The 19,935-nt window shown below is 39.3% G+C and overlaps 1 protein-coding gene across 3 annotated transcripts; it reads right to left on the bottom strand.

Annotated features, from left to right (window-relative positions):
* Positions 1-212: 212 nt before the first annotated feature.
* On the bottom strand, positions 213-18,503 carry DIP-delta (Dpr-interacting protein delta). 3 transcript variants are annotated; one of them, NM_001274512.2, is made up of 12 exons: positions 18,337-18,503; positions 12,984-13,449; positions 10,874-10,980; positions 9,386-9,590; positions 9,160-9,321; positions 8,757-8,885; positions 6,934-7,024; positions 6,300-6,383; positions 5,980-6,089; positions 4,837-4,899; positions 3,141-3,422; positions 213-3,081 (listed from the first exon to the last, which is right to left on the bottom strand). In NM_001274512.2, exons 2-12 carry the CDS (start codon positions 13,096-13,098, stop codon positions 3,020-3,022), a joined length of 1,410 nt encoding a protein of 469 aa, NP_001261441.1. In that variant the 5' UTR covers positions 13,099-13,449; positions 18,337-18,503; the 3' UTR covers positions 213-3,019. The 3 variants fall into 3 exon arrangements, with proteins under 3 accessions (NP_001261441.1, NP_001097508.2, NP_001137886.1); NM_001104038.4 differs by having other exon boundaries at positions 2,809-3,081; NM_001144414.3 differs by lacking the exons at positions 6,934-7,024; positions 8,757-8,885; positions 9,160-9,321; ... (2 more) ...; positions 12,984-13,449; positions 18,337-18,503 and having other exon boundaries at positions 2,809-3,081; positions 6,300-6,453.
* Between the last annotated feature and the right edge of the window lie 1,432 nt (positions 18,504-19,935).

Raw genomic sequence — 19,935 nt, 5'->3', positions numbered from 1 at the left:
CCAAAACCAGAGCCAACAACATTGGGCATTTCCCCATGTAATTGAGAGCTAGAATTAAATGCAAATGGTTTAATGAAACAACGGTTATTTATGTTAATTTAGTTTGTTGGTTTTTGTTCGGTTTGTTTTCTTTTTTTTTTGTATCAATCAACCTAAAGTTTTATTGTTTAATTATTATCGCATAATTATGTAACTGCTTACAATGTAGTTTTATCAATCTTAATCGTAGATTTAATTAATTTACCATCGTTTTGCGTTTCTTTCGAGATTGTTTTTTATACATAAGTTAGGCATTAATAATTCAGCTCAAATTTCGCTTAATACAAACATAATATACTTGAAATATTATATTTAAAAAGAGTTATTAAACATTGGTTTTTAACTTAGCCAATTCCTATAAAGCAACAATTATTTCGATCTATAAATACCGAAAACAACAAAGAATATTTCCTTTAAAAAAAATATAAATACATAGATTTCTGAAATTATAACTTGTATTAATAGTTGTTTACGTATTTTACAAATTGCCAACCTCTTCATAGGAAAACACATCCGTTTATTACGCACAAAAAGCTATAAACATTTTACATATATTTCATTTGATGATCAGCTATTTTTATTAAATACAGGCAACAGACAATTTAATTACTTTGTATAGGCTATATAGTTTTTATATATACGTTTTTTTACTTTATTATATTACTTGCCAAATCAAGTACGTTGAACCTTACGAACTTTACACAAATCTCTTTTGGCTTTGTTAATTACGCCCAGAGTTTTTGACTAGTATGTTTGAAGTTATTTTCTGGCTGATTCAATTGTTCATTTTTTAAGTAAGTGTTTGATGCCTTAATTATTATTTCTCATATTTACACGCAACTAAAAGGGTCACAATGTATTTACAGCTACATTTCGTTATGGATATGACCTCAATTATAAAGATTTATTTACAAACATAACTGAAATTTTAATTAGCACAATTTACTAATTAAAAATAAAATGTGTGGCTAAATACGGCAAATATTTGACGAGCAATTTATTAAAGCCCCAAATAAACAATGCAAACTGTGTGGAAATTAGTTCATTATGACTGACAATTTAAATAAATAATAAATGCACGGCAAGTGTTACAGTGAAAAATATACGACTCCCTAAAGATTGTCACATATCCTTGGCCTGTTGGCCAAGGATCTGCATTTATAATGCTTAATTAGCCGCATTGTTGAAGTTAACTGCATTGGCGACCTTATTTTCCAGTGCCCGTCTCTGGGTAAAATTAAATAAATTGCATTAATTTTGTTATTGTCGAAGCGTCGACGCATACAGGACACAATGTTGATTATCAATATTTTTAACGCTGAATGCGCTTTTCTCCTTTTGGCATTAACAATGTTAATAAACGAAAGGGCAAGGCGAATGTCGATGCGGATGGAGAAAGCAGAAAGGGCAATTTCGCATGCGGTTTTCCATCGTTCATTATGTTTATGTCAATGCAAACTTTATGCAACACAAGTTGAATTATTAAAACCGTGCAACGGCGACGTTGGGGAATAAATACTGTAAATTGGCAGGCCTTTAACCTGCAACCCTCCGCATGTTTATACATATACATGAACACATATTGTACATACATGCAAACATACATATGTACATACATACATGAACCTATATGCAAATGGGCCATATATCTTCTGGCCTTAATGTCATTTTTCTTTGCCACGTCGATGGCGCGGATGTCTGTCTCTGGATTGGCCATGGATCCTGGTTTCTGCTTCCTGGATCCGGAATCCTTCTCACTCAGTCCTTGGTCGATCCCGGGCATGAGTTATGGCCAATAAATTGGACATGTTAACTGTGTGCCATTGTGCGGGGCCAAGGAACCGCAGGCCACGCAATTTTATGCTGAAATTAATTGCAAGTATTTCGCACGGAGAGGCAGCGCCAGAGGCGGAGAAGAACAGACAGCGAAATGACACACATGGCAACGGGTCGTATGAGTAATAATATAATTAGCATGCACATTTATTAAAAAGTGATGGAAGTGCACAAAAGCCGCCGATGATGACGATGACGAGGGTTTCCTGGTTTCCGAAAGACCAGGAAACGGAATCAAGGTATTGCAAATTATTATTGCAAATTTTTTGTCGTCCCACTGACAGCGGGTAAACTGTTAAAATGAATGACATTTTCAAGGCGTTTAAATGTCGCTTGGCAACCAAATTCAGAGCTATCGATGGGCGAAAAGGGGCCGTGGCCTGACCTGACATCTCGTCGACTTTTTCCTTCATTAAATAAATTGGAATTCTTTGCTGCAGTTGGGAAAAGGGGTGATAACTTCGACACGGATTGAACGAATAAATAAGATTGCATAAATTTTAAATGGGACATAATAAAAGGTTAAAAGATAAAACAGTTTCTTAAAAATTTAGATATGATATTAAGATATGTTTAATTTGAAATAAATTTGTACAATTGTAATCTTTATATTGGCTGTTAAGCTTCAGTGTTTCTGTTTGAGATATGGCAAAAGTAAAAAAATTACAACTCAAATAAATATGTTAAATGATTCCCGCTCTAGAAAAGCTTTGCTTTGGCGCATTTTATAAACTAAATTTTATAAATAATTTTGTGACAAGCAATTCATCTCAAGTCTTTTTTAACTCTAACATACGTGTATTGTACAATTCGATTTTCATACGATTTTCATATGATCGTTAATTTATCTTAAGCTTCGAATTTCATAAGTTCTATACATACAATGAGCATTTTATTGTTCTGCAAAATACTTCTTCTTTTTCTTTAGGTTTTCGATTTTATTTTAATAATTTTACAAATTCCTATAGCTGTGAAATGAGCCAAGTTTGAAGCAGTTTTGTTTGTTAATTATTATTATTGGATTTTTGATATACTTTCAGCTATGAAATATGATGATGTACCTAAACTATTCCCCCGTTTTTCTAGACCCCCTTTGGCTGCATTTTCCAAATGCTTATTGATTAACTCGAACGATTTATTGATTTCAAAGCAGGGTCAGATAGATTCCAGAGCCGAACAGCAATGCTCTATGAAGCAGCAGGCCAGCTAAGAAAACAATGATTTACATGACAATTGTCACAGGCAAAAGACTTTCCAGGACTTACCCACTGACGAGGCGGCGTACTCATTCGGTGGTCGTTCTGTGTAGAACGTGCTCTTGCCTATCGCCAAGGATCCTTTGGAGCCCATCGATGATAGACTATTTCCCGCCACTCCTCCTGGCAATGCCGAGGTCTGCATCGAGGAGGAGGACGAGGCCGCCGAGGAACTGCCTCCCGAAGATGACGAGGAGGCCGAGCCTGGATATAAATCGTTCTTCATGGCATATCCCACATCCGTTTGCAGGGATTTCGTTGTGTCGTTGCGTGATGAGGGTATGATATTGTCTGGAGATTACAAGTGAAATTATACATTTTAATAGGCAAGTATACAGTAGTCACTCGATATGTATTGCATAATACATACAATAAAATAAAAAATAATTAGTTTGAATTTAAAGATATCAATGTAAACTTCCACTTGCTAAAACTCTGTTAAGAAAGAAAAACCTCCTTTTTAATATGCCTCGTGTCACACAAAATTAGTCTATGAAAAGTTTCAGTAGCCGGAAATCGACAAGAAGTTTTCGTTGCTGTCGTTTACTGTTTGTTCACTTGTGGGTCACTATTGGCTAGTAAAAGTTGTGGTCTCTTAAACAAAACTTAACCCCACGCCTGACATGGTTTTCAAGTTAAATTGCGTGGAAATCTTGGCTGCGATACAAAAAAATTTATATCGTCGCACAATGGAGCGAACCAACACACATGCGACTGCACGCACACACACAAACAATAAGATCCTTTGTTGGCTGACTCCTGGATTAGGTTCCGTTGCATTGCTCGCGCGCTGCTTTGCCAGTCACTTTAAATAAAATATGCTTGGTCTTTTGCTCTGCTCTCCAGCTCTCTGCAGCTACCCAGCTCACGGGCTCAAAGTCTGCGGCAGTGTTTCAAATGTGTTTCCAACCTAATGCCCCCGAAAATCCTCCTCCGCCCCAGCATAATCCCGGGCATATTGCTTTGCCCCGAGCCAGAGGACGTGGACTTGGACATGGGACACGGGTATGGATGTGGGGAGTGGAAGTGGAAACGGGAAAAGGACACGGCCACGAGCCCGAACGGAGACTTGAAAGTGTGTGTACTTTTCTGCTCGACTTGAATTTCAACAGGAGCTACTGAAGAACACACGGAAAAAAGTTGCCTACATAAAGAAGAAAATTATAGGGCATCACTCATAATTTTATTTAAGAATAATTTCAACAATGTATATTTTAAGGAAAATGGTAATATATTAATATTATTTATAAAAATAGAAATATTTTTTTTAGCATTGATGTAAGCTACAAATGCAGAAACCTTTTCTCCTATTGTAAATGGAGCTGGAGAAAGGCGAAAAACCCCCGTCGCTGAAATAGTCAAAAGTGCTTTAGTTTATCTCTAGGTGGGCGTGTGCCACACCCCCATCTCCCATCTCCCACCGGCACCCCAACCCCTCCTCAATCCCTTAGCACAAGCCCTGTTTGTGGATCTGTCTGGCTTAGCTGCTACTTTCGCAGTTTTGTTTGTGGCTCGCCGTATCCTGTATCCTTCACTTTCTGTGTGACTGTGCGAGTGTGTGGTGTGACTTTCACGCTCAACGCTGAATGTGTTGAGCGCAAATACGCAGCATTCTACACCTGGGGGTGGTCCCACCCAGCGCCCACCACACTTCCCCCCCCCCCCCAATTTCCACACACACTTTTCCGACTGATACTATACTTACTCTCCCTGGACTCGACGGTGGTGTGGGTAACCTGCTTGGATGGTGTGGATGGCAAAGGTATTTCTGCAAATGGAATTGAATAACATTGCATAATTAATAATTAGAAAGGCATTCAAGCAGCATTAGCCCAGCGGCCAACGGCAAATATATAATAATAAACAAAATGGTTTTTCATTACATTACGCTAGCGGAATTAATGTAGCTTGCTGTGCGTTGGTTAAGTGTGTCAAGTGTGCGGTTTTTCTACAGGTAAGGTCAAACGTACACTTTCCTAGCTTCAGTGGTTGGCGATCTCGACACAAAGAGTGCATAAATCAAAGAAACTCAGCTTTTAGTTAAAAGCCACGGGGGCTTTCAGTCATAAACATAATTAGGCTGCGAAGTTATAACCGAACTAATTACTGGAAAATCAACTTTAAAATGTTCGGTTGCCCATTTCTTTCAGCAACAGTAGGAAAGGTAAATATCTGAAATCTAGCTACAAGCATTAATTGTTATTAAATTTAAACGATTGGCAATGAACCCCAAAGCAAAGGATAACAACGAAAGAGCCAAGATCAACGTGTTTCGGGGATAACCTTTGGGATAGAACAACTTTAGCATTTGCCATCTGCACAAGTCGAGCAGCAACTTGTAAACAGGAGAAAAGCCGAGAAAACAGGTAAAGTGCATAAAAAATAAATAAATAAATGCAGTCAGCGCACACGTATATACACGTATACATATACTATATGTTCGGGGGCGACTCCTTGGGCTGGCAAACGATACAAAGTCAAACAATTCCGAAATTCACCTTTATTTTCCGTTTACGTTTATGGTGAATGTGTCTCCGTGTGGCCACGGGGCATGAGGATGCCGGGCTGGGTGTGGAGGACATGGGGCAGATGAAGCCAGACAGAACCCACCAGCCACTAGCCACCACTCGTTTAGTTTTACGCTCCGGAGGACAACGTATAGTGCACATATACTCGTAGGGTCGTGTGGATTCAGGGTCTATAGGTAAAAGCTTTTGGCAAAATTGTGCCACAAAGGGCGAACGATATTGCATTGCTCGGGGTGTGTGTAAGTGTGTGTGTGTCTGTGTGCTTGTGTGTATATTTGCCGTAACTAGTGCACTTAAGTCACCAATACACATGCACTTACCGTAAACACGTATGGAGCCTTCCGTTTCCCCCAGCGAGTTCTTCGAGATGCATCGATAGTTGCCAAAGTCACCATATTGTAGGTTTCTTATCGTCAGCTTCATGTGGGCACTGCAAGAAGGATACGTTAAGCTTAAGGATATATCCATGGAGCAGCTTATCTTCCCGACATTCCGAAAGGGGGGCTAAAACATTTGCACTTGCACCTGACCCCCAAAAAAAAATGCCAAGTGCAAATGGTTGATAAATATTTAAGAACACAATTTTCGATGTAGTTCGTTTTTATATTCCTTATTCTGTTTTTGTCCAAAAGTGACTTACCGATAGGAGTTCTCCGTGTAGTCGGTTTTATACTTTTTGCTCGGCAACACCATCACCGAATTGTATACCCAATAGATAATGGCTCTGCGGGCAAGGAAGAAAAAACATTTCGAATCGAATGTAAACGAAACTAATCAAATTCTCAAATGAAAGTAAATATTTTAACAAAATCAAAGGCAAATCGAATGAACAAAATTCAACAGAGACACATCGACCACCTGAAATATCAACAGATGCACACATTCATCTGCAATCAGATGCAATGTAAAATTTGTTTAATCCTATAAAAATAATGTGGAAGTGACTGAAAATGTAAATTTTAAACAAATTATTTCAAAGAGATATTGCAATTTAAGAGATTAGAAATTTATCGAAATTTTATTCGTTCATTCAGTTTAAGAAAATAACATTAAATTGAGAACTTTGAATAACTTTCCTTAATAAATCTTTTGAACGGCTTTCATACATAAGCTAATCCCATTAAAGAAAAATTGTTGAATAGACTAGATGCAACAGAAAATCCAAAATAAACCTGTCATTAAGCTAAAATGTGTGATACATGAATATGAAAGGAAATAAATATACAGCAAAAGGAAAAGTAAGAGCAAAACGAAAGCAATCCGAGTAGACTCACTTGGGATGCGCCTCCGTGTGGCAATCGATGGTTACATCTGTGCCGGATGGGGCGCCAACAAGTTGATTCGGCACCCAAATCATTGGCGAGACTGTGGATAAAGAGAGATGGAAACGGAAAAGCAGGTTGATATGGTACGTTAGCGAATGTAAATGACACCTGGGGGAAAATTCAGGTGATACGAAGGCTGGGAAAGTGCCGCTGCAAAGCACGCATAAGCGACAGAATTACGCCTGTTCAACATTTTGTGTGTCTGCTCTTCTTTTTTTTTTTTTGCTATGCGCCAGCTTAAAATGAAAGTGCAATGACAAAGCTGGAAACTTGGACGAGAAATACAATATGGCTAAGACAACACGTCAGTGAAATGAGGGTACTAGAAAAATAGATTAAGTTTTGCAGGAAGTACGTGCTGCGGATGAAGAGATGCCCAGACCAAAAGAAAATTTGTATACGTATTGTATATATTCTTGCAGCATGTACCCCTTTCTCAACTTAATTGCAAATATCTCTAATGACTTCTAAGCGCTCTATCAAAAGATTTTATACTTTTAAAGTTTCTCGAAAATAACGTGTCGGCTAGCCGTTTTCAATCATACCTCTTAAGTCCAAGTATTCTCAGCATATTCAGCTTTCATTTTATTTAACACGAAATATGTTGATATTTTTTTACGCTAACCTCAATGAGAAAAGCAAACGTGAAACCGAAACCGAAGAACCCTTTTTCAAACGTGCAACATAAATGAAAAAAGCAGCATGCTGGTTGGAAATTTTAGAGGCTCCTGACAATGCCTACACCTGCAATATGAGGATTTCTGCTCGTTTTCAGGTGCCCCGCCCCCTTTTTTAACGCCCCCCTTGACTCAGCCACGCACAAAACCGTTCATAATAAAATAGAGAGAAAAATACACACACACACACACACACACGGCGAAACAGAAAAACGCCGTCAAAGTCATACGTGCAACGCCGCCAAGTGACTTTATTGCAGGTACGTGACGTGAATTATTGTCAAGGGGGGTGCAGATTGGTGGACCAGGGGCGTAGTCAGGGGCTGAAACTCGTTAGGATTAACAAGCGTTTACTGGCGCACGGCGTGCAATGGCAACCTAGCTTTTACGCCCAGCTACAGGACACCAAGTCTGCTGTTCAAAGGATGCTGACGAAATATATAGAAAAAATCGGGAAATATTTTAAAGTTTTTTGAAACTTTTGGAATATTTTTTTATCAGATTTTATATATCGCCTGCTAGTTCCCTCAAATCTAATCATTTTTACCCTTTTCCTTCATGCTCTGTTGGTTTTAATATTTTTAGAAATATTTCGCTCAGTGTATTCTATACATGTATCCGTTGTTATATATCCAGCTGCATTAGATGGCGCCAGCTTAGCCGCGTTTGTCACTCATTGCCGGAGCAACGAGCGTGCAGTTAAATTGATGAGCAGCAGGTACAACCAGGAGGCGATGCGCGGCTCCATGAAGGAATATGGCACGAAAACCAGATACCCAGGATGGTTTTGTGTTTGGTTGGCACGATGCCTGGATGGATGCCGGTAAGCTGGGATGGTCGGATAGATAGATAGATAGATAGATAGATGGGTAGATAGATAGATGGATAGCCTGGTTGGATGAATGGCCTCCTCGCGTTCCGGTAAGTGCGCGCGCGTGTTTCAACTAAACTGACAAAGGCAGCCAACTACGGGTCTAATATAATATGTACCCATCCCAAGGATTTCCCCCTCAATTGGTGCCGCTTTCATTCCTCATTTAGTAGAGTTCACCCACACTCCAACGCCCACGCCCACCCCGGTAATCGAATACTCACACTCCACGTCCAGAATGATCCGCTTGGACACCGATGGCGGTACTCCATTGGTGGCGATGCACAAATAGGCGCCCATTTCATTGCGACTCACTTTGGTTAGAGGCAGGACATCAGCATCGTACACGAGAACTGTTGTTTTCGATGAGCGATTTTGGGGCGGCAGGTAAATAACCAGTACATGGAAATAAGCGTGTTGAAAGCATTGTGAATTTCAATTTAAAATGGTTAGGGTTATTCAGGAGCCGACTTAAACATCTGGTTGAAGTATATGCTATACTTAAAATTATGCTACAAAATCAACTGCTTTGCTTTTAAGTCATGCCAAAAATGATGCTCCTTTTAAAAGCTTGCAGACACAAGTCATTTTTTTTTTACCTTTTTATTATCTACGTATCAAACATACCTTTCTTCTTCTTTTCGACGGCAATTTCCTCTCCATCCTCGCGCCGCCAAATGATTTTTGGGGCCGGGAAGCCATCGGCCCGGCACGTCATGTTGATATTTTGATTTTCACGCACCGCCACCGACGACGGCGTACTCTCAATGTCCAAAATATTTGGTGGCACTGCGGGACGGGTGCAATCCGAATCAGCTCAGGTTGATTAAACAGCGGGTGTGGGGATACTCACCGACCACCTGTAGGTAGCCCACTTGGCTAATCATCGGGTTGGTGTTGACCTGGCACATATAGTAGCCGCGATCGTCCTGATGAGCCTGATTCACGTGCAGCAGCCACGTGTTGTCCGTGTATGTGATGCTATATCTCGGTATCCTTGATATCACATGCCGGTGGATGGTCAGTATCATTTGCCTGTCTATGTGAATCCAGGCAACCTGCAAAGTGTGCATAGTTTTCAAGCTTAACTCGCATTATTCGATCAATTTTTCAACTAATGTCGTGAGACCTCAGGGTGTTCTTTAAAGAGCCAGCCATCCATACTCCAAATGGGATTGCCGGCTAAACACATGTGGAGACCCTGCCATTATAAATGAACGTCATGTTGTGACGCAGGACCCCAGGATAAAGCCAGCCTGACAGCTGTTTCCGCATTTTTAATACACTTTTTGCTCCTTCTGTTCGCACTTTCTTTTGGACTTTGCTCTGCCTTGCAGCAGAAGACATGTTACACTGAGAAATATACATTTTCCAAGGCAATGAAATCGTGGAAATGTAATCCGAGATAAGTGCCTGTTTTGTGATTAACTTAAATCTAAATTCCCCTGGATTTTCTAATTTTATATTTTGCCCCTTAAAACGATTAATTTTTGAAGATTTTGCTAGTATTTACTCTCTAACATCTTTTCTTACTCTGTGATGGAGACGAACTCTTTCTGGTGGAAGGACTTTCCCAGCCTTGAGTTAGCAGGAAACTTTTCAAATTTGCCCCCAGCACCAACACTGACAGCAATGAGTTTCCCGCTTTACTGTCCTCGGCCATTTTCCTCATGTCCAGGCCAATGTTGACAAAAGTCCAATAAGGGGCAAGGAGCAAGGACTCGTGTCCTAGCTAGGCCCCGGTGGTCCTGGCGACAGTGTTTTATATGAAGTTGATATGGCGAGTAAATATTTGTGATTTGTTATGAGCTCGCTGTGTGCCAGCAGCTGAGGGAGATAAATGATAAGTGATTTTCTAGTCATTTTGTTTGGTCCGAGAGAGCATCAGAGGTCTTTCGTCCTGGCCAAAGCGTATCCATAGCTTAATGTGGATTAGATGCATATATGCATCCAGCGCCGACCAGAGCTCATAAATTGTGTCTCCGGGCAAACAAAACTTCGACTTGCTAATGACAGCAGAAAGTCATCGATAGCAAGCACAGAATGTCCATTGTATTTTCGGGTAATATTTTGATAGGTCTGTTTTTATCTTTAGCTGCCAATTGAGTGCCAGAGAAGTCTGTCATTCTGCCTGCCTGTTAGTCAGTTATTCGGTCAGTCAATCGCCTGGGTCGTTGTGCAATTTGTGAAATTGATTTTTGACACTGTCCGTCTCGCTGGCAAACCTCTTCATCAACGAGCCGAGGCTCGACCATGGAGCTCAGTTTACGCACGATTTATGACAGTTTCCCCGGGGCTTTCCCCTTCCCGGAATTTCTGCCACTTTCTACACGTTACTCACCTTATAGCCACCCAAATGCTCCACAACGCAGGGCAGATTGGCATCTCGACCCACAGCAACGGTGACGTTTGGTATTGGCTGCGCAAAACGTGGCTCATCCATCATGACTGCAAGTGAAAAGTGGCGGCGAAAGTGGGTTAGTTAATGAGAGAAAGAGTCAACTGGGAAACCTAATTCTGCGCCTGGCCAAGGAAATTTCACTCAGCTGAGTAATGGCTTTAATAATGCTCGAATTACAATTGCTGGAAATTTCTGTGAGGTAATTGAAGGCTTTGGAAAATTCTTATCGCGTAAAATTACTCAAGCTTGATTGGATTAAATTATAAAGCATTTGCTCGTCATCAATATAAAAAGTAATCCCTTTACACATAAGAGCATGGAAAAAAATAAGTCTCAATTAAGAAATCATATTTTCCATTAATACTATCTCAAACTATAATATTTTAAAGTACAGCCAAAGTTTGATGAACAAAATAAACACCTTAAATATGAAATTATTCTTTAGTATATTTCAGCACGGAGCTCGTTTTAAGTTTTTACTTAAGTCTCCAGAAGAACATTTTTTGCCAAAAATAGTTTGCGAAAAATTCTTAAGTACGTATGAATAATTTGTGGGGAGGACCAACTCGAAGCCCCACTTCTCGCCATGGCAACCATAACGAAGTCATTAAAGCCCAGCAGAGTACGCCGGGTAATAAAAATAAAGAAGTGCAAATGTTGATGGAGGAGCAATAGCAGCTGTTGCCGGAAATCCCTGACCCACAGGCCAAATATAATCAACAGCAGCTACAGTGGCAACGGCAACCGCAGCGTCATTATGAAATAATTAAACAAAGCAATTTTTTATCTGCCGGGGGGGGGGGGAGAGCGGGGAGTGCAATGTGGAAGTGGCATGGTGGGTGGGGCAAAGTGGCAGCACGTAGCTGCTGCCTGTTGAGGCTGCCTGATGCCACTTTTGTCTCCGTTTTCCTTTTCTATGCATTCAGCTCGTGTTCGTGCCGCTGTCTTTGCCGCGGAAGTGCTGCACAAAAAGTGAAAATAATATAAATACTAGCGCATTCCGAACAACGACTATGCAATACCTGACTAATGGATTAAATTAGGCAACTCCTGCACTTTTTAAAAATTAAAGTTTTTTAAATGAAAACTGTAAATAGTTTACTCTTAGAGACTTGCATCCTATCATTGAAAATGTGGTAAACAATAATAATATTTACACACATTCCACACAAATTTATGATATTAAAATTCATGAGCTATTTCTTGAGGTATTGTAAGCCCAAAATATATCTTTAAAGGAATAGAATCTCCCGAATGTATCTACAAAATACAATACCCTGTCGAATTGCAATATGCCCATGTACACTACCAGTGTCGGATATAAAAACATGGTCTACCTCCTGGCCAAGTTGATGGGGCCGTGTTGCCGTGTTATCTGCGTCATGCAGTCGAGGCACGGCCCCCTGCGCCCCAAACTTCCTGCCACGCCCCTTTTGGGCCAGTAGGCAGGAGCATTGCAACTGTATCACGGTTCACGGCTTTCACCTGCGTTCGGTCCGGAGTTTTGGGCTCTCTGCGAGGACCAGCGCGTTGCCAACGTTTTGAGGTCTCATTTTCTTAATTAAATTATGGCCAGATCTGACAGTTTCAACACGGTGAACAACACGTATTCGGTGGCGGAAATGCGAGCATATGGAAATGCTTATTAAGGAGTATTAAACGAGAGAGAAAAAATGGCCAAGGAAATGCTTTCGTATGGAAAAATCAAGATTTTGATATTCCCATTTGGCTTGAAGAACCACAATGTTTTAAATGATTTTTTTTGTATTCCAAAAGGAACTAAATAAATAAAATATATGAAAAATCGTAAAGTGCTAAAGTGCATACGCATTAAAAAGGCAATATGAAATTAATCACTTTAAATCCCTGTTGAATAAAATGAAAGTGAAATGTGTGAAACGTTTGAAAACAAACTAATCCCAGCATTAACAAGCTTAAATTTTGTTATTTATTTAAAGCCTGTGTTGAATAAGTTCAGCGTTATTCATCTGGCTCAACCATTTGATTAAACTCTAAATCAATAAATTATGAAATTTATGGGTGTGCTTACCGTGCGTCACCAGATTTGTCATATAGATGAGGAACATAATCCGTCGATTTGTGAAGCGACTGGGAAATATATTTAATGCTATCAGCAGCAATTTAACTACCGTTAGAATAAACATTTTGTTGTATTCGTTGTTGCGTTATTATTTTTTTTTTTTTTGCTTTTCTGCGTTTAATTTTATCTATGTCTGGTGCTATAAAATATGTGTTGAATTATTTACACTATAGTTGTTAATTTTTGCACAGCATTTTTATTTGCACTCCGTATTCTTTTTCGATTCCTATTTTTATTTCGTTAAAACATTTATTTGATTTGCGTAATTTAATTTGCACACACAAGTGCACACTTTGGCAATTCAAATTTCATTTAGCGTAAAGCTTTAAAAATCGCTTAATTCACTTGACGCGCCGAATGGCATTTGCCCATGGTTTCTGTTGTTATTGTTGTGTTTCCGCGGCTGTTGTTTTTCCTGTAAATGAAACAATGAAAATGAAATAATAAAAATGCAGCCCACACACACATGGAGAAAGGCGGAAAAAGGGGGGCGGTAAAAATGGCCACAGAGGAGCGCCGATTCCAGGGGATTATGGCATTTATTATTATTATGCCAGTCGTCCTGCTATTCGGCAATCCACTCTCCCCGTTTCGCTGTTGTTGCCCAGGCTTTTCAATGTTGTATGTGGACAACAAGTTTTCGCAGCCAAAATTAAATGATCGAAATGATCGACGTCAGAAATACCCTGCTGCTACCTAAAGCAGGGAAACTAAAGTAGGAACTTGTGTTTGTGAACTATAATTTCTTTTTTCTACATTTAAAATATTTTCTTAAAAAATAATTATGAATTTTAAAGGAATTACTTTCGTTGTAACCATTATATCAATTCAATTTGTAAACAGTAACCAAGCATTTTAAACCCCTTATATGCATTGTTAGTAAAGCTTGTAATACCATTTCTACGCTTACTGCTTATATCTTAAATTAAATATGAAATATTGAAGTGAAAATTCACGACCTGTGTAATTAATTTTTTATCGAAGAATTAAAAAGATCTGAGCCTGGGAATTCTTTCGAGCGATTCCCAGGAACTTTAGCATATTTCAAATAGCAATCATGATACCCATTTTAGTGGTCGGGGAACAATGGGCGTACGCAATGCAGGTTGCTTCATTTCATTACCGGGAAATGGGAAATCCCCCAGCAATGAAGGGGGTTATGACTGGTTGCTTGTTTGGCCGTTGGTTGTTTTCGGCTCTCGGCTTTCGGTTTGCCAAGTTCATTTGGCCACCTCTCGCCCTCTGCCAATGCAACATTTATTATTAATAGCACTTTATTCCGGTCAGTCCGAGGTTCATGCGCGAATGTGCCACGTTTGAATGCGTTCCATTGATGTTACTATTTTATGGCCCCAGAAATGCGTTCTACGGCGATGGATGGCCGGTAGTAACGGCTGTGTCATTGCAACAGTTACTTTTACGGTCGACGTCATGGTGACCGCTGATTTCTGGTGTAACTGGTGTTACCAGGGCTATATGACGACATATCCATTGCACATCAATTGCCTTTGTTGCGTTTTTACACATTTTTCATAGGAGAAAAATTCCCTTGGAAAGGTTGTGTTAACTATTACTTGTTACTTATGTTAATTATATAAAATATTTTTGAAAAATTCTCAAATTTACAATACATGTTTTCAGTTATACTGAGATAAATGTGATTTACTTTATATAAGTTATTTTAGAAGTTTTAATTTAAATTGACACATTTTCTGCTTAAAGTTTTACAGGATATGCCAAAGTTTCCCATGAACACATCAGAGTTTGTGTCTCGCTTTTCCATCGAAATGCGTTACAACCGACTGGTTAGGCTGAAAATTCAGCTGCACTCCTCTGACTTGGTCCCGAACAATTTCGCGAAATGAAATATGAATGAACATTCCATATCAGCTTACTGCATTGCCAGACTCATCCTGACTTCCTGCCCATTCTGGCCACCCCTCTCACCAGCGACTGAGATTCAGTTGATCCACTTACTCAACTCAACTGAGTTGGCGCTTCAATATATAAATATTTGATACTGCCAAAAATAAAAATCTGTTTCTGCTACGATATTTGGTAGTTTTTCATTCGTTGTCTGACAAACGATTTAAATATTAATATACATGCATTTATTAATTTCGATTTTTTGCTACACATATGTACATATGTATGTTGTGAAACTATTCGGAAATAGTTACAACTGTGCGAGTTTTTGTGCATTTAAATGATTGATAATCAAATTGAAAGTTTTTATGAAACTATTGAAATGGAATTATAGAATTTTAATCAAATTAATTTTGCCATGCTTACGAATATTTCGTTGTAATTGATTTAATACATTTAGTTGGAGGTTAGAAGGTAAAATATAATATATAATTAATATTTTTAGGAGGCACATAATGACTACAAGTGCAACAAATAATTAGAGAATTCATTTCAATTATTATTATAATAATTACACACTTGCTTCCACTTCCATTTTAATTAAATAACAAAAATAAACAGACAAGCGTAAAAATCAATTTAAATGACCCAGAAATCGCTGCCAGATCATTAACATATGTCACCAGCAAAGGACACAAAAACCGAAATCATACGCACTGTGCGTGTGAGGGGGCGTGTCCTTCTGGTCTTCATGTGTGTGTGTAAATCAGACGAAATGGGCGTTTTGCTTTGGTTTTTGACATTTTATTACGGACAACATTGTTTAGCTGGTCCGATCCCCGTTCGGCTGGGCTTGAAGTAATTAGGTTGAAATTACAAATTATGGGGTCCATGTAGCAGATTATAACGACAGAGTTCGAAAAGCGGCTGAAAGGGAAATGACCATGACTGGTTTCACTGGTGGAAAATTACGACAGAAAATCATTTGTGTCGGGGGGTAAAACAAATGTTTGAAATTTTTTGCCCTCCTATTTCCGGACCTTTTTCAAACGGACAACAAACAGCAAAAGCAGCAGCAGCAGCAGCAGCCAAAACCGAAGAGAGCTCGTTAAAAAGCACTTAGGGGCAAAAATCAGGGACGGAGGCAGTTGGGTAATTATGATGCAATCAGTACGTAGCCAGAAGTCCACTTTTAGGCCAGAGCGCAATCACAACTTAACAAGCTCGACATGTATAAATTGTAGCTAACCAAGGTTTCCGCTCGCGTAACGCGAAGAAAGCCTTTTACTCGGCAAATTCCATAGCCTGTGACAAGTGAAACTTTTCGTTCGCCAAAGAGAACTGTATAAAAGCTGAAAGCGGGAAAAATCCAAACGAAAAGCCCGAAGCGAGCCAAGACAAACCATAAAAGACAGCCTCAACTGCACACTCAAGTTGAAATACAATGTAAATTATGCTCGGAGGTAGCAGAAGAAATGCCATTCATGGCTGTCATCTCCTTTAGTCCGTCTCTTTCTGCCCATTCAGGCTGTCTCTTTCCGCGACAGGAGAATCGTCGGCCAGGCAGCTGAGCAATTCCTGCAGATCTGACAGCCAGCGCACATGGAATTGTTTGCAGATGCCTGAATGTGGATACACTACACCGCCAAATTGGCATTCAAAAAATATTTAAAATAAAATAAAAATTAATTTATATTTTAAAATAATTTTCAAAAAGTATGTCTCTTAAATTTAACAATTTGAAGTTCTTTAATTTGGGTTTTAACTATATTTTCGCTTTCAATTGCAAAAATCTTCTGGCAAGTTCTTATCAAAAACATATTTTTAATAATTTTTGTAAGTGCACGCTTAAAAATGTCATAGAGTGCAGCTGAAAAATGCATTGAAATTCGTTTTCGTTTCGCTGCCATGAATACTTCACTTCGTCCACCCACAACATTTGCTACCAAGGAATCTTTTCCTTTATTTCCTTTTTAATACCACAAACAAACTAAACAAAAATAAAAAAAAAATGCGCAGAAAACGATTTGATAATTTTACATTCATTGTGTGCAGCCTGGGAGTGCTAATTAGTAAATGTTCCTGTTTTCCCCCTATTATCCTTTCTGTGTGAGCTGAGGGAAAAATAACAATCTAGTAGGGAGAGCTCCGAGCAGTTAATGAGCTTGAGGCGAAAACATAGAAGCACACATTTTCCTGTGGTCCATTTGGGTAACTAAATAGCTTATGGTTAGTTTCCGCGAATTTTAAGATTGCCTTTTGAGTTGAAAGCATTTGGCTCATTTAAAATTTTTCCAACTTTTAAATTAGCTTGAGGCATTATATTGTACATTTAAATTAATATTCGGATATTGCTGATTTTTACTGAATTCTTCAAAAGTTTTAAAAGTTCAAAGTCAACTTCAACTGACAGTTCTGTTCCACGCACCTTTTGCGATCGTCTGATTCAAGGGCTTTAATGTATTCAAGTGTTTAACAAGCAAATTTATGAGCTCTTCACCGCCTTTATCCGTTTTCCTTTATAACTTTCCAAGTGAACCCAATTAGAGTTCATTTCTTGGCAAATTGCTTCGTCTGGCAGCGATTACATTTCAGATTTCCGACCTGTCAATCTCTGGAGCAAAGCGAGCTCTTTGAGATGCAAAAAACAATTGATTTATTAATGCACTCGATGGCAATAACATGGCGCTCCTTGTTATCCGCACTTTTCCCGAGCCCAGTGCACTGAACCAGAAAGATGATGATGTTTGAATAACGAGGCAAATGATGGAAATAGACGAACCAAAAATAAAGGCAGACTATAAAAATGGTGGATAACCAGGAGCCGAATGCCGTGAGACTTGAGTTTGCTCTTAGTTGCCGGCTTGAGGAGTAATTCCTTTACAAGCTGAAGGATATTAAAAACAAGAGAGGAAGGACTTGTGCTGCAGCAGGACTTGTGCTGGTGGGAGCAGCAGCAGGGAGAATGTTGCATAAACTTAACATAAATAATGGAAGCAATATTTCAGCTGCAGGAGCCATGGGGCAGGATCCAGATCCTGCAGGAGCAAAAACGGAAAAACAGAACCAAGCAGAACCGAGAGCCCTGAGCCCAAGTAGCAACAAATGAAGTTTGGATGACTTGCAGCGCCGGCTGATTGCCGTGAAATTTATGTGGCACAGGGCTGAGTGAGCAAGCGTCTCTCGTCTTGAGCTTCAGCTGTATTTTTAATGAATTTTCCCCCGAATTCAAATTGCTGCAAAAAAAAGTTAATGGTAGGGAAAACTCCGCGTTCTCATTTGCTATTTTCCGGCTTCAGTTGCATTCAGGTAAAGCGAAATTTTAACGATCCAACCGCAAAATTTATTGTCGCCTGCTGTTGCGACACGAATTATTTTTATGGCCAACCGCACTAACACAAGATTTATTTTAATTGTTACACACTTGGTGGTTTACTTTGTATGTTTAGGTATGAGCACTTTTTACGAGCGAGTAATTTGCAATTAACTCGTTTTTAACTGTGATTAAAAGATGATTAATTTGTTGTGTTTTATTGAGAATTTTCCCTTGCGATGGAAACTCGCGGGCTGACTTCTACTTCCGGAGCAGGTTCGAGTCAAACTGAATTCAAATCGTGCCGCTCAATGGTTCGCTTCATTGGCAAAAGCAGGAAAAAAGGCTTCGGGTATCCGAAAACCGAAGTTTTCCATTCGTATTCACTCGCTTTGGACTTCGTGTATGAGTACGGCCAAAGTTTCGTTCAGTTTCGAAAACGTTTTCAGCGCAAGCGTCGTTGTTTTTCGAACGAAACACGTGCTCGGCTTTTGCTGAGAAAGAAATTCAAGGAGAAAACGGAAGCCAAATCAAAACAACATTTTGCGCCCTTTTTTTTATATCAGTATATCCCCCAACTTGGGCTGTTGTGGGACAAAAATGTGGGTGAAAAGAGCGGAAGAAGTACAACAGCAGTTACAACAACTCGCAAGCAACGCATAAATCTCATTGGCCAAGAATGTGTAAGCCAAAATTAAATCCAACGAGCGAACCGGCAAATGCTGTTCCCTCGTTTGGTTTACGCTGCGGTTTTAGGCCTCCTTAAGGGTTGACTTGAACTTGAATGGGTATTTATGTGGGGATTGGGTTCGCTTTTAGCCGGGCAAAGGTAAACATGGGTAAAGCAGGTGATTAGAAAAGGAATAAAATATAAGTAAGAAATTTAAAGTGGTAGCAAAGTTGTTACCCATAAAAATACGGGTATAACACTTGGTTGTGGGAATTTATATAAAGTATTACACATATTGCAAATATTTAATTACTCTTTCCTTATAACAGCAAATATGAAAGTGTATGTAAAGAAACATTCTTTTCAGTGGACTGCAAACCACTTGTGTTATGCTGTGAAACTTAAAGAGACTAGTACATTATGTTACCAAATAATGATAAAGACTGTTACTAAACTCGTGGACGCCCTTTTGCCCATCACAACAGAATCTGAATTTGCATTTGGTTTTGCTCGTGCAATCATAACGCACAAGCGAACCCACAAATACGCAATGACCATGGTGGCAGAACCTTACGCAATCTTTAGCCAAGGGAAATATTCTATTTTGCCTTCTTATCTCGGGACCTCTTACGAGGAAGGCCCAATGATTTCTTAAGTTTTAATGCAAAATTTTGCTTTCATATCCGCTGGTTCCGACGGTTAGAATGCTGTTGAAGTAGTTGCTTTCCCGGTATTGTTGTACCCATTCCCTTCTCCACAGTTGTGTCGGAAATCCAAGTTGATGTTTTCTTTATAAGTTCTCAAGTAAACAAGGAGCCCACTTCCTTTATGCCAGGACCACCGCAGTGAAGGCCAGCCTTGCTAAGGCTAAGTTGGATTTCAGGAAGTGCGCTCTTATACCAGGAATTTGTTTTGTTTTCGGCATATTACAATCTTGTTTGCTTTACTGGCATATTGCGGTTGACTTTTGCCAGCTGCAATAAATGAAAAAGTCAAAGAACCAGAATGGAAAGCCCAAAAAATATGAAATCCATTGAAGTCTGACTGTAACT

Source organism: Drosophila melanogaster, chromosome 3L, assembly GCF_000001215.4.
Source record: "Drosophila melanogaster chromosome 3L".
NCBI classification, from domain to species: domain Eukaryota; kingdom Metazoa; phylum Arthropoda; class Insecta; order Diptera; family Drosophilidae; genus Drosophila; species Drosophila melanogaster.
This window is presented reverse-complemented; position numbering and strand designations above follow the sequence as displayed.

Coding starts and splice junctions, on each gene's coding strand:
- DIP-delta (NM_001274512.2), bottom strand. CDS start 13,098: ATGTTTATTCTAACGGTAGTTAAATTGCTGCTGATAGCATTAAATATA. Junction 8,886..9,159: donor CGTCGAAAAGAAGAAGAAAG/GTATGTTTGATA, acceptor CGAAAACAACAG/TTCTCGTGTACGATGCTGAT. Junction 4,900..5,979: donor AGGCTCCATACGTGTTTACG/GTAAGTGCATGT, acceptor TTCCATTTGCAG/AAATACCTTTGCCATCCACA.